The sequence below is a fragment of the Talpa europaea genome, assembly GCF_964194135.1.
Source record: "Talpa europaea genome assembly, chromosome: 9".
NCBI lineage: Eukaryota > Metazoa > Chordata > Mammalia > Eulipotyphla > Talpidae > Talpa > Talpa europaea.
The window spans coordinates 41,264,106-41,279,068 of NC_140076.1; the positions used below are offsets into that span (position 1 = coordinate 41,264,106).

A 14,963-nucleotide genomic window follows, 5' to 3' on the forward strand; every position below is an offset into this window, starting at 1 on the left:
AGACTTTACAATCCTCCTTTACATTAAGTCTATGAGACTCAATGTGTGTTTTACATTTACAGCACTTCTTCATTTAAATAACCACATTTCAAATACTCAATAGCCACCGTGGTAAGTAGCTATTGTATCAGCCAGCCAGTGGTTCCCAAATTGGATTGTAGATCAGGAATACATATAGAAACACTTGTTTAAAAAAAGATTTCCCAGGGCCTCCCTGGTGGTGCAGCAGTTGAGTGCTGGGTTGCAAGGCTGCCTGCAGCCTCTGCAGCGCCGGTTTGATCCCCAGCTGCTGGGCAAGGGTCCCATATGGCACGCAGACTTCTGCCACCCACTGCTCCCCTCAGCAGTGTACTTCGTCACTCTGCCTGTTCTACTCTCCGCTCTGGTGAATTCTCTCACCCTCCCGCGCCTCTGACTGTACCCAGTGCTTGTATAAATAAATAAATAAATCTTTAAAAAAAAAAAAAAAAAAGATTTCCCAGCAGCTATATTAATGTGGATTATCTCTAGGGAGAGGCCCAAAAATCTGTTTTGATCAAGTGCACCAGAATGATGCCAGAGTTAACAGTCTATATCGGGACTTAGATAAGGCATAAGGGCAAAAAAAAGGGATGAGAGAAGGAATAAGGGAATTGCTGCATTGCCTCATAGTTGTGAATATTATGCAAGCTTTAGGCATCCTGAGAAAATATGAGCAATGTCATGGAAAGCCCAGTAGGAAGTATATTTAGGACACCGCTCAAATTTCAGAAATTCATTACCACAACTATTGATGAAAAGTTCAATCTGGAGAATCGCAGCTCTCGAACAGACAGCAAACTAACTAACTTATTGCCTCTTGGCAAATCCTAAGATGCCTTGCCTAAATCAAATCCTGAAGATGCCTTGTAAGTGAGAGAGTGGGAATGAATCTTGGTACTTAACTTTGAGAAAATCCTAAGAGATGAAAGGCAGTTGGGGCTGTTGTGGTTGGGAAAGGAAAGCCTGAAGTCATAAAGGGATGAAGCGAGAAGTGGGCTGGAGGGATTGTATCTCTGTGCCTCAGCTCAAGGTAGGCATAAAAACAGCTGGCCAGCCCAACACCTGCCTAAGGAGGCAGAATAACATCAGAGAAATTGATTAGTATTGATGCTATCCAAGGTTGATTTGGAACAATTAGGTCCTTATCCTTCCACCCAGGGGGTCTGGGTGATAGAAAGCACAGACTATAGTAAGTAGCTCTTGGAAAAAGAAAGGCAAATGCAGAGAAGATAAATTGAGGGGCAGGTTTTCCTCACAGAAAACCTGATTGGGAGCCAAATTGTAACACCAGAGATATCCTACCCTAAGTTTCATCCACATTCCTCCTTACTCACCTCCCTCTCAAAAAAAAAAAAAAAAAATCAGAAGAATCATGACACAAGTCTCCAGCTTTTGATCCTTCTTTTGAAATATGACTTACAGGTGAAGCCGCTGATATTCCCAAGGGAATATGAGCTCACAGGGGGAAATATTACAACATCTGAGTTTAACTTCTTAAAAGACATTTTTTTAGAAAACAACAATTTATAACAGAGGACCATGACCAACAAAACCGAGATTCTTACATGAGTAAAAGAAATACCTCCAAAGAGATTACTAGCAATAAGAAACAATAAGCTGGAGATATTGGTGTCGGGTAAATGATCGTCAGGCTTTTCTGCCCTCCTGCCATTAGCGTTGATGATGGATCCCTGTGGTCCTGAATGCATGCTTGATGGCAGGCACCTGGAGTGGGGTGTGAGCATATGTAGGTGGGAACGACTGGGCTTATAAGGGCAGCGTCAGGAGGAACAGAACCACCAAAATGGGAAGAAGTGAGAGAGGCAGAACCAGCAGAGAAGCGGGAAGAGTAAAGACTCGTGGGGAGGAGGGGGGATCAGCCTCCCGGCTGCCCGACCCCAGCACCCCTGCCTGCTGTGTACCTGGTAAAATGGCAATAAAAGCCTGAAAAGCCACCGAGGGCTCCAGGACTCCTCCTTCACCCTTCTGCTCTGGTCAGAGATCCTGCTCCATCCCTTCCTGCCGCTACAATTGGTATGAAATTAACTCATTGGTGAGGTTGACTAACAGATTGGATAGCATCAAATAACAAATTATTAAGGTAGAAGTTAGTTGGGAAATTTTCCCAGGAAGTATCTGGAAGCAATAACGAGATAGGATATATGAAAGTTGAAAGATTTGGAGATAATCCTAAGCATAAAACCACATGACATTATAAGAAAAGAGCCCACAGAGAAATACTGAACAAAAGGGGTTATTTGAATCCAGATATGTGTGTATATAATAAAAAAATAAATTTAGTATATATACATATAATGAATTTAGTGATGCTATAGAATAGAAAATTGATACACAAAAATCTATCACATTCCTATGTATTAGCAATGAAAAAATCCAAAAATGAAATAATTCCTCTCAAATCAAATCAAAAAGAATAAAATACTTAGTAATAAATTTAGCAAAATACATACAAAAATTTGCACACTGAAAATTATAAGACATTAAGTGAAATTGAAAATAATCTAAATGGGCCACACTCCACTTCCATGGATTATAAAACACTACTGTTGGGGCCTCCCTGGTTTCATAGGAGTTAAGTTTTAGCACTATCATGGCTGCAGCCTGAGTTCAATCCCCAGCCAGGGAGGTAACCCAAATATGGTGCATCAGACCTCTCCTGCTTCACCTACAGCTCCCCTTAGCTGTATATTAGTAGATCTGCCTGTGCTGCTCCCCATCTATCCCTGGTGAATCCTCTGACCACCCCACCCCACACCCTCACCCTGCCATACCTCTGGCCTACACTTCAGTTCTTATATCCATACATAAAAATAAATCTTAAAAAAAAAAAAGAGCTATTGTTAAAGAGGCCAATCCATTCCCAATCAATCTATATATTTCACACAATCCCTGTCAAAATCACAGCAAGTTCTTTTGTAGAAATTAATAAACTGATCCTAAAATTTATATAGAGAGGCAAAAGACTTAGAATAGCCAATATAATTTTGAAAAAGAGAAAAGTGAGAAGACATTACCCAGTTTTACAACTTCCTATGAAGTTGCCATAATCGAGAGTATGTGGTATTGATGTAAATTTGGGGGGGGGGTCTATAAATAAGCAGAATAGAAAGTGCAAAAATAAATCTTCATATTTGTTTGTGGTCATTTAAGTTTTGACAAAATGTGAAGGCAAGTAAAGGGGAAAAGATCATCTTTCAGTAAATGATGGCTGGACAATAGATATTCACAAGTAAAAAGGAACTCTGGTCATAACTTTGTACAACACAAGGAAAGTCAACTCAAAATGAATCATAGACACCTAAATGTAAAAATCAAAATTATAACATTTCTAGAAAAAAACAGGAGAAAATCCTTGGAATCTTGGTGTATGACACAATCTTAGTATGACACTAAAAGCACAATTCATTTTAACACTTGATAAGCTTGCCTTCACTGAAATGTAAAACTTATGCTCTTTAAAAGATGCAACTAGGAAAATTGAAAACAAGTCACAAACTGGGAGAAAATATTTGCAAACCATACAGAGACTTGGTATTAATGATCTCTTGGTATGTAACAATTGTCTCCAAACTTAGGAGTTCTAACACAGCTCTGGCCAACAGCTGCACTCAATATCTGATACTCAAACATTGTGTGAGTTAAGTATTTGTTGTTCTCCACAATCAGAAAGAGAAGATAATTACACTATCTTGAGCAAGATTTTCAAAATTACAAGTAAAATGAGAAAAAAAAACTTAGCTTTCTAAAATAATTTACTATTTACAAAGCTCTTTCACATACATTTTCTCAATTCTCAAAATAGGCTGTGATACAGGTTATGTATCTCTAATTCACAGATGAAGAAATTAACTGAGCTTCTGAGTGGTCACATGGCTAGAGGCAGAGATTTATACCCAGTGCTTTTCTAGATGTCATAAAAGAATAGCGTCCAGCTCAGACAACTCCACAACCATATTTATATTAAGGGATCCTATCTCCCTTACCTTGTTGGTCTTTTCTCCAGGCATTTGGTAGTAGGAGCCGTAGGGTACGTGATGGTCAGGCTTTTGTACCGTTGGCCTCTGTGGCTATCACTTCCAGGCTTAAATGCAGGAGACGCTTGGGCGCGTGGGCTTGGGGTACGCATGCCTGGTGGTGGACGAGTGGGGTGTGATATGGGCATGCGTAAGTGGGCACACCTGAGCCCGGAGGCGGAGCATATAAGGGCAGCATCGCACAAAAAACAACCACAGCGGAAAGTGACAGAGAACAGCTATGAGACGACGACTGCGAGAGGATGCCCAGAGGAAAGAGCAGATAGAGATTCACAGGGGGACCCAAGTTGCTGTCTCCCTACTGGCTTGTTCCCCCTGCACCATATTAGAAAATCTGTGGGGAAGATGACAAGGGCTCCAAGGTTCTCTTTTAAGCTGCCTGAACAGTGAACCTACCTGGCCTGGGGCGGTTGCAGAACAGGAGCCAAAAACAATAATTTGTCTCTTTGACAATACGCACTAAGGGTACTTAAACTTGGGAATTGTGGAGTGACTGTATTTTAATTTTTAACAAGATACATGGAGGAGACAACTAACCTTCAGAATGAATCAGATTACATGTGACTAGAACCACACATTCACACTCTGTTTGACACAGAGATGAGCCACCCAGATTCCCCTTCAAAGAAGCACTTGCTACCACCCACAGAAGTGCAGTCAGCAGCTTCAGCTGTCAGTTCCAGTCTCATGGATGCCTTCTGCCAGGATGATGCGCTTCTGGGGCAGTCTGCACCAGGTGACTGAGTAGGACCAGGTATAAAGTATGGGACGGTGCTTCCTGATGAGGGACACTATAAAGGAAATGCTTTATCCAGTCCTACCTATTAGGTTGGCCAAAGCTTTTCAGACCTACATCACAATTTAAATTTTCTCTCTGGCCCATCCTGCTTCCTCTCCCTTCCTTTCACAAGTATGGATTCCTTATAGCTCCTATCAGAATCTGCTTTTGAATAATACAACCTACAGCGCAACCCAACACATCCACATCCACACAAAATAATATTCAGGCTTCCAGGGTCTAGTTTCTACTTTTTTCCTTTAGTGTGGGACACAGCTGACCTACTTCTACTTCTACTTCCTGACCTTTCTTTTAAGCTGACTTAAGAGAAAGATGCAAGAGATGATGCAAAACATCATCATTATCATCACTATAGCCTCTCAAATAAATCATTTTACTTCCTGCATCTTCCTTTTTAATTAATTTTTTATTTATATCTTTTAGATCATTGTGTATTCCCCATAAAATTCCCACCACTAGTTCACCGGTAAACCATCGCTATATTCCCTTGTGCTCTTCTCCCCCCTGCATCTTCCTTTTCTTACCCATTCATTGATGGGTCAGGGAAAGGTCCTTCTAGTCCTTACTCTGGTTGACTCTGTAGTCAGTCAGAGAGTTAATCACACAAGTTGCTCGCTGAGCCACCAAAATATTTTAACCATCCCTAATAAATATGATTTCTCTATTTCTTTTAACTATCCCTAATATGTACTGTCTCAGATATTTAATTCTTATCTAAGATATTTCCCCACAAAAGAATCCCAGGGTTCTAGTTATTAAACAACTCAATTATGCATTTTAGCAAAGGGTCAACGCCTAAAGTGGTTAGGAGAGCTGCATCATCACATCCAATGTGGGGTCACAAGATATGAAGGAGTTGCAACAAGAAGCTTCAATCCGGGTCTTCCCTCGTGGCGCAGGGGTTAAAGTCTCAGCTTTGTTAGGCTATCACCAGCCACAAAGGCCCGAGTTTGGTCCCAGGCCAGGGAGCTAACCCACCTGGCACAGCAGAGGTCTCCTATCTCACCCACTGCTCCCCTTAGCAGTGTTTTTCAGTAGATGTGCCTGTCTTGCTCCCAACTCTGACTTTGGTGAATCCTCTCACCCTCTGCACCTCTGGCCTGCACCCCAGTTCTTGTATGCATAAATAAATTTTTTAAAATATTTTTTAAAAATTGTAAAAAAAAAAAAAAGAAGCTTCAATCCTATATTGAAGAAGTTATACTTGTCCTACTACACTGAGGTGGAAAAGGGAGGGAAAGGGGTTTGAGAAACCGAATAATAGTTCTGTGACGGCCCTACATGACTTCTGCCTCCTTTTCTCTGTCCCTGACCTGACTCTAGTAGTTCCCTTGCTCTATTTTCCAACAGCTCATAGTTCCCTCTTCCAGGACCGTTTAAATCTCCCTTTTCCTTCAAAACTATCATTCAACAATACCATCACAACTACCAATACTTTCACAACAATAACACTACTAAAACTACAGCCTCAGTGTGGACTGCTGAGCTTAGGTATCTGTGATGCTATCAAGAATCCTTACTGGTTTAAAGATGTTTTCCCTCCCATAACTGAAAACACCAAATTTGTAACAATTGTAAGGAAATGCTAAAAGTTACAAAAATCTTACAAAGTCTTTATATGTCTAGTCTACAGTTCCAGAACTTCCTCTATGATCTTAAATAGTAATCCATTTGGTGGTGTGTTCTCAAAAATCAACACTCCTCTTGTTTCCAACTCCCAAGGCTTGTCTTTATGCAGGCCAACTGAAATATTTTCCTTTTCTTATTGCAAAGATGTAATCTAGCTTGAAGATCCAGCTTGGTCCTCTTGTTCTCCATGGGCAGCTGTATCTGCAAAAGAGACTGTCCATTTGATTCCTCTGGAAGCTTCTTCTTCACAACCTGTAAGATTTTACTAAACTCTCCCAGTGTACTTTAATGCTCAATACTGTTCCTGCTCAGTCATACCCCAACTAAGGTTTCAGGACTACCTCTCTTCCTCACCCTGCTCACTCCTCCCAAATTCCCATTTCCTGACATCATTCTGTCATGTGTGACAGAGTGATAACAGCTAAATACCCTGCAAGTTACAACAGACTTTGAGGGAGTAGCACAGAGCAGCCCATAGCTAAGAAGCCATGTCCTTAAAGTTTTCATAGACAGCAAGCAAAAGATAAATTTGACCAATGTGACTATTAAAGTGTCTAATGAATAGTATATAACAATAATTTGTAAAATAATCTGTAAAACAATTATGAGGTGATTGTGTGTGTTCTTTTAGATCTTCTAGTCTGAAAATTGATCTCTCTCCCTCTCTCCTTAGAATCCTGCAGGATGCTGGAAATGGGGAAATAGGCTAATGACAGGCTGTTAATGACAAAGAATTAAGAGAATTAAAATTAATGCTCTTGGGCCTCCCTGGTGGCGCAAGGGGTTAAGCACAACTCTGTGAAGCAATCTGCAGCCTCTGCAGCACGAGTTTGATCCTCGGCCCGCCAGGGAGAAACCCACGAGGCAGACCTCTCCTGTCTCACCCACTGCTCTCCTCAGCAGTGTATTTCAGTCAATCTGCCTGTTCTGTTCCCTGCTCTGTCTCTGGTGAATCCTCTCACTCCCCTGCACCTTTGGCCTGTACCCCAGTTCTTGTATGCATAAATAAATAAATCTTAAAAAAAAATTAATGCTCTTTCCTGCCTAAAACCTATCAGGTCTTCCAGTACTAATAGAGGCAATATATTGTCTTTCTTTCAGTTACAGCCAGCTGATACCCGTGCACGATTCCATTTAATCTTCACAATTACATCCCGTAGTGTAATCCATTTGCATAGTTTAATAGCTTTAATCATTAATACAGATTAGGGTGGGTTTTCCCATTCAAAAACAAAAAGTTCTGCTTCTCTCCCCTCCGCCTGGCTTCCTTTTCAGAGAAGGGAGAGGGCGTTGGGAGGACAGGCGCGCCCGGGAGCACTGGCACGCCAGGGAGGATGCGCGCGCCTAGAGGACGAGGGCGTGGCGCCCTCCTCCGGGGCGGGGCTTGGCGGAGCCCGCCCCGCAGGCGGAAGTCACAGTGGGCGTGGCCTCACGCAGATCCTCCCCACGGATCCGCGCCCGGCTGCCGCAGAGCCGTAAAGAGAGCTGAGAGTCGTAAAGCGAAGAGGCGCGGAAGCGTCAGTTTACGACAACTTGGGAGAGCGAACCTGGCTGGCGTTCATCGCTCCGGGTTCTTGGTCCCGCACGTGGAGCTCTGTCGGCGTTCCGGCGAGTAATTCATTCCTCTTAACGTGGAACAGCCGCTTTGAAAGACAGAGTGGCAGGGGAGCCCTGGGCAGTCACTCGATGGATTCTGCTGGTGAAACTGAAGGGACGTCGGGAGAAGATCAACGTGCAGCCAAGGGGGCGCCGCGAATGCCCGAGTCCCAGTCCGGGGAGGAGCGAGGCAGGGTCGTAGCAAGGATGGAGGAGGCCATCTGTGCAGAGATGGGGAGTAGACTGACAGGTGATGGGAAGGAGGGAAGTGGACAAAGAGCAGAGGAAATGCGAGTGGACCTAACGGTTGTGAAGCAAGAAGTCATGGACTGGTCCGAGATGGGAGAAGGTATGTTGGGCGGCCAGTGGGTGAAGAAGGAGCTGGAGGATGCACCTGACGTGAAGGAGGAGAAACCGGGCACATCGGAGGTGAAACAGGAGGTGGATAGTAGCTTGGTGGTGAAAGAAGAGAAGGCAGATGAGCTAGAAGTAAAGAAAGAGAAAGTGGAGGTGAAAGAAGAGAGTGTGGACTGGCTGGAACTGAAGGAAGAGAAGGATAACTTGGAAATAAAACAGGAGATGTTTGATGGTCAGGACATAAAAAAGGAGGAGGTGTTGGATGAAGTGTGTGTAAAAGAAGAGAAATATTGCCCAAAGAAAGAAGTGATGGATGATACAAAGGTGAAAGAAGAGCTTCAGATAAATCTGCCTGTGGGCTGCAAGCGGAAACTGGCTATGTCAAGGTAGGAAAAGAAGAAATCCATGGGGCATGTAAAACGGTGAACTCCTCTCTTGCTAGATTGAAGGAAACTACACTGTGAACAGGGTGTGGGATAATGAAAATTAAGCCCAACTTTGAGACCCCTGAGTGGTAGGAGGGGGGAGTGGGGAATTGAGAATGTAAGTGTTGTCTAATGAACATGAGAGGTTCAGTGTCCTGTGGTCTTTGCCACATTAAGAATGAAAATTTTGGTGACTCTGACTTGACTTACGCTTTTTTTAAATTATTTTAAAAAATTTTATATACTTTTACATCATTTTTGCACAATTTATGTATGCATTTTCATCTTGGTTATAGTCCCCATACAATTCCCACACCTCTTTGTTTCAATAAGCAACTATAAACCAGAGACACACTACAGGGGGGTAAGAGGGAGTAGGACTTATGCTTTTGACTCACTATTTCTTTGAGAGAGGATAAAGATGAGGAAAATTCTTATAAAACCGTAATGACAAAGTGGATTAACTTAAAATTAGACACAAATGCACTTAAACCCATTCGATTGTGTGGTTTAGCTGTGGGTACTACAAATATGTATTGCTTTTGATTAAATTTCTTTATGTTGTGTGACCATGTGAGACAGTGTAGGAAATTAACAAATGGTCAGATTCCTGGGACTATTACAGACTAGAGCAGAATGGGTCATACAGAAGTAGCTATAGATTTGTTGTTAGTATTCCTTGAAGAGCAGTTGAAGTCAAGTTATAGATAATTTTGATGCCCATCTAGGCTGAGTGTGAAAATAAGGAGAAAAGATGCAGCTGCCTCTCTATATAAAGTTTGACTTAAATTCTTTTCTGGTGCCTTTAAGATATATAGCTCATGGATTGAACTACTAGGTATGTGTACTCATACATAATTGTTGACACATTGTGCTAGGAATTACAAGTTAAAATACAAGTGAATAAGTTCATTCTCTGTTCATAGTGTAAAAAGTCAAAGCAAGATGGTTATTAAGTTTGATGTGTATTTTCTTGAATTACATAGCACTAGCAGTGTTGTCAATGTAGTTGTCATTTGGAGATGGTTTCCTAGAGGAGAAATTCCAACAGTGTTTGACAGCTATCAAGTATTTTTTCAGTTACTTTCATTCTCCAAAACTACACATCTGTAAATTCATTGTAATGAGTAATTGATTTAGCATTCAAAGTTTATAAATAAGAGGAATTAATATTGGATAGTTTACTAAATTTCATTTGGGCTTTTGTAGGTGTGAAACTTGTGGTACAGAAGAAGCAAAGTACAGATGTCCACGTTGTATGCGTTATTCCTGCAGGTATATATGTAATTTCCTACCTTATTACTTCTATCTATACCTTTCTTATTTCAGAGTGTTAAAAGCAACTTCTTTTTGTTCCTTCAGTTTGCCCTGTGTCAAGAAACACAAAGCAGACTTGACATGTAATGGAGTTCGGGATAAGACTGCATATGTTTCAATACAACAGTTTACTGAAATGAATCTCCTAAGTGGTAAGCTGTGTTATGCATAGCTGATTGATACTTTTGATACTTCCAGGCCATGGGCATATATCATTTGCTTATTTTCCTATTTTGAAATTTTTAGATTATCGATTTTTGGAAGACGTGGCAAGAACAGCAGACCATATTTCTAGAGATACTTTCTTGAAAAGACCAATAAGCAATAAGCATGTAAGTATTTCTTCTAATCCATTCTAGTTAGAATTCTTTCAAATCACTTAGATTAATTTTTTCACTCAAAATTATGGCATTCATAATCCAGTGCTATGCCAGTCACTGAGGATACAGTAGTGATAAAACAAAGCCCTTCCCCTCTTGGAGCTTGTATTGTAGGGGAAGAGACAGGAGATGAGTAGAGGAACAATGTAATTTCAGGTAGAATTAAATGCATGTAGAAAATAAAGAAAGCTCAGGAGATTAAAGAGATTGAGAATGGTGTGGCAGGGAAGTTGTGAGGGTAAACTGACTGTTTAATGGTCAGGAAAAGGTTCTGAAAAATGATCGCTATTTAAGTTGCAATATGAATGATGGGGATGTGGCAGTCATGTGAACATTTGGTGAACACTCTTCTAGGTAGAGACAAAAGCAAAAGTAGTGAAATCCCTGAGACAGGAATGAAGTTGGTATGTTTGAGGAATTAATGAAGAAATGAGGGCCTCCCTGGTGGTGCAAGGGGTTAAGACGCAACCTATGAAGCTATCCACAGCCACTGCAGCATGAGTTCTATCCCCGGCCGGTCAGGGAGCATCCCACAAGGCACAGCAGACCTCTCCTGACTCGCCTGCTGTGCCTCTCAGCAGTGTATTTGAGTTGATCTGCCTGTTCTGTTCCCCACTCTGTCTCTGACTGTGAATCCTCTCACTCCCCACACCTCTGGCCTGTACCGCAGTTCTTGTATGCAAAAATAAATAAATCTTAAAGAAAGAAATGAGGGGTCTGATGCCTAGTGAGTAAAGAAGAGAATGTTAAACATGAGATTTGAGAAACTGGAGCGGGCTTCTATTGTATTCTTTGTGAAAATGGAAACCCCATGAAAGGGTTTTGAGCATATTTGCTTTGTGAAAGATGAAAGAGCTGCTGCTTTCTGGAAAATGGACTTTATTGGGCAAGAGTGGAAGATTGGAAGCAGGGAAGCCTGTTATAAAGCTACTGCTGTGGTTCAAGTGAGAAATGATGGTGGCTTGGATAATGCCATTAAAACTATTGGGTGAGCTACTTAGCTAGTAATGAAATTAGACATGTATGTAGCTAAATGTGGCTTGAAACCATCAGTAAAGAAAGAACTGTGTAGATATCCCCTATGATTGCCAAATGACTTGTGTTTTTCCTAATCCCCATACAGTTCTTTCAGCTTCTGGAGCATAAAGTTGAGTAGAGACTCTGGAATTAGACAGACCTGGGTTTAAATACAGGCTCTACTTCTCTGAAATACAATGTTGGTATCTCATGAGTTCTCTTACTAAAATAAGGGGTGATAATAGTACCTATCTTATAGTATTAGGGGTTTAACTGAGATACTAAAGTTTAGCATAGTTTGTGAAACATAAGTATTTAGTAAATATTAACTTTTATATTATTGAGCCTTTTTTTTCTTTTACTTTTGACATTTAAAGCACTTAAATTGATTTGTCTATTTGTTCTTGATTAGATGTACTTTATGAAAAATCGTGCCCGAAGGCAAGGTATTAACTTAAAACTTCTACCTAATGGATTCACCAAAAGAAAAGAGAATTCAACATTTTTTGATAAGAAGTAAGTTTGTATCTCCTTATTAATATTTAAGGTATTCTGATTTGATCAGGAATATCCTTTTGGTGCATTGCTACCCAAAGTGTGGTTTCTGAGCTGTTTGTTATTGGTTCATATACACAAATTGGAAATAAGTACTTAAAAACTTACAGTAACTATGTGTCGTGTGAGTCTAATTAAAATTTGAGCTTGTATGTGTGTGTGTGTGTGTCTGTCTGTCTGTCTCTTTCTTTCTCTTTCTGTCTCTGAGACCTAAGATACCATGGAAATATTTCAGAGGCTTCAGGCAGAGGGATGAGTCAAAGCAGGACCCCTATACTGTTTTAACCACATCAGCTTGCCTTTTATAATGCTTTCTACTTGGAATTCCAAATTAGATTTCATTTGAGCCAGCATTGGGGCAGAAGGGGACTTTGAAAACATTTACTCTATTGTGAATCTTTGAAGATACTGCAACAGAGATTAGTTTGCCACTTCCTGATAGTGTTGATTGAAATAGGCCACGTTATTTTTTTTTTAAAGACATTTTTATTTATGCATATGGGGCATAGGCCAGAGGTGTTGGGGGGGTGAGAGGATTCACCAGAGACAGAGTAAGGAGCAGAACAGGTGATGTAGTGAAATCTACTGATAAGGGGAGCAGCAGGCTAGACAGAAGAGGCCTGCTGCGCCATGTGGGTTAGCTCCCTGGCCAGGGGTCGAACTCATGCTAGAGTAGCTTGTGATAGCTTGATAGCACTGAGACTTTAACTCCTGCGCCACCAGGGAGGACCCTAGGCCCCATTATTTCAGAGAAGAATGGGATCCTAAGAAGCTAACTAAAGTATCCTAAGAAGCTAACTAAATTATTGGATAATACTTTTCAAAAGTCAAGACTTGAATTTAAAATAAAAAAATCTGAGTTAATTGTAGCCTGTTAAAGTCTTGAGCAAATCACCTCCTTTCTCTGAGCTTATCTGTATGATGCGGGGCTTGGACTGGGAAAACTCAAAAGTTCCCTTCCAGTTTTACCACTCTAAAAGTTGAAAAGACAGACTCATGAGTATTATTGTTATTCTCATAAATCCTACAACTTTTTAAAAGATATTATTAGAAGGTGGTATTATGAATTTATTTTATGTTTCCAGACAAATATTTGTAAAAGTGCTTTTCTTTTCTCCTGGTTAGCCTTTTTTTTTTTTTTTTTTTAAATTATTTCAGAGACAGAGACTATTTTATTTATTTATTTATTTTAAGATTTATTTATTTATTTATACAAGCACTGGGTACAGTCAGAAGCGCGGGAGGGTGAGAGAATTTACCAGAGCCAGAGTGGGGAGCAGAACAGGCAGAAGGACCAAAGTACACTGCTGAGGGGAGCAGCCGGCTGCAGGAGAGGTCTGCGCGCCATGCGGGACCCTCCTCCAGTGGCCGGGGAGCAGCCGGGGATCGAACTGGCACTGCAGAGGCCGCGGGCAGCTTCGCAACCCAGCGCTCAACCACTGCGCCACCGGGGAGGCCCCTGGTTGGCTTTTATTTTTTTATTTTTTTTTTTTTTCTTTTAAGAGGCATGTATATTTATTTATTTATTTGTTTGTTTGTTTGTTTGTACATGCACTGGGTACAGTCAGAAGCGCGGGAGGGTGAGAGAATTCACTAGAGTGGGGAGCAGAGCAGGCAGAAGGACTGAAGCACACTGCTGAGGGGAGCAGCGGGCGGCAGGAGAGGTCTGCGCGCCATGTGGGACCCCCTTCCGGTGGCCGGGGAGCAGCTGGGGATCGAACCTGCGCTGCAGAGGCTGCGGGCAGCTTCGCAACCCAGCGCTCAACCGCTGCGCCACTGGGGAGGCCCTGGTTGGCTTTTAAAGAAAGGTAATGCCTCATATTTATGAAATAGATGATTCTGTTGTACTTTTTGATCTGGCATATTTAGAAATTGACATAATTCTTTTGAAATTTAATGTAACTGATTTGTGCTTTCTCAAATATGAAATGTGTTTATGAAGAAAATCACTGTCTTCAGAACTTAGTTCTCAGTACTAAAAAGCATATATTCTCAGATATAGAATTTTGTGTCTCTAGATATGTGATAGATGTGGGAAGTTTTTAATGAGAATATTTCATTGAGTATATTTTCTAGTTAACAAACCAAATTTGCACTCTTATTTTGGAATGCCTACTTCTTTCAAATGGCAATTTCAACTCTTCTTGCATTATGCCTTTTGCTCATGAATTTATAATGATTTATAGTTGACATACTTTGATCTTTAGTGTTTTTCTGCGCTATTGGTAGATTAATAACTGCATGATGGACTTTAGAGTGAATTTCTTCTTGGACATCTGTAAAAGAAAGCTAATGATGTTACCTTGTAGAGTTGTGACAATGTATTAATTCACTTAGGGAGTAACTGATAGGTAGAAGAAATCAGTATATAAGAGTAATCATAAAAGTGATATATCCTCATAACAAAGAGTTTAGAGGAGGGCCTCCCCTGGTGGCGCAGCGGTTGAATGCTGGCCTGCAAAGCTGCCTGCAGCCTCAGCAGCGCCTGTTCGATCCCCAGCCACCGGCGAGGGTCCCGCATGGCGAGCAGACCTCTCCTGCCTCACCCGCTGCTCCCCTCAGCAGTGTATTTCGTCGGTCTGCCTGTTCTGTTCCCCACTCTGGCTCTGGTGAATTCTCTCACCCTCCTCTGCTTCTGACTGTACACAGTGCTTATATAAATAAATAAATAAATAAATAGATCTTTAAAAAAAATTTAAAAATAAAAAACAGTTTAGAGGAAAAAATAATAGCACCTATAATTCTGTGTAGAAATTACTGCTGATAACATTTCATATTTCCTTATTGAGCCAATGTTTACCAAGTTTTTATT

General features: G+C 41.1%; 1 protein-coding gene across 1 annotated transcript in view; it reads left to right on the plus strand.

Moving 5' to 3' along the window:
* Window positions 1-8,190: 8,190 nt before the first annotated feature.
* ZNHIT6 (zinc finger HIT-type containing 6) overlaps window positions 8,191-14,963 on the plus strand; it is a gene marked incomplete at both ends in the record, with an annotated part of 45,876 nt that continues 39,103 nt past the window's right edge. Inside the window, 5 exons of the mRNA XM_084242329.1 lie at window positions 8,191-8,843; window positions 10,092-10,157; window positions 10,245-10,351; window positions 10,446-10,531; window positions 12,009-12,112. Of these exons, the coding sequence (XP_084098455.1) occupies window positions 8,191-8,843; window positions 10,092-10,157; window positions 10,245-10,351; window positions 10,446-10,531; window positions 12,009-12,112 (1,016 nt within the window). The remainder of the gene's footprint in view (window positions 8,844-10,091; window positions 10,158-10,244; window positions 10,352-10,445; window positions 10,532-12,008; window positions 12,113-14,963) is intronic.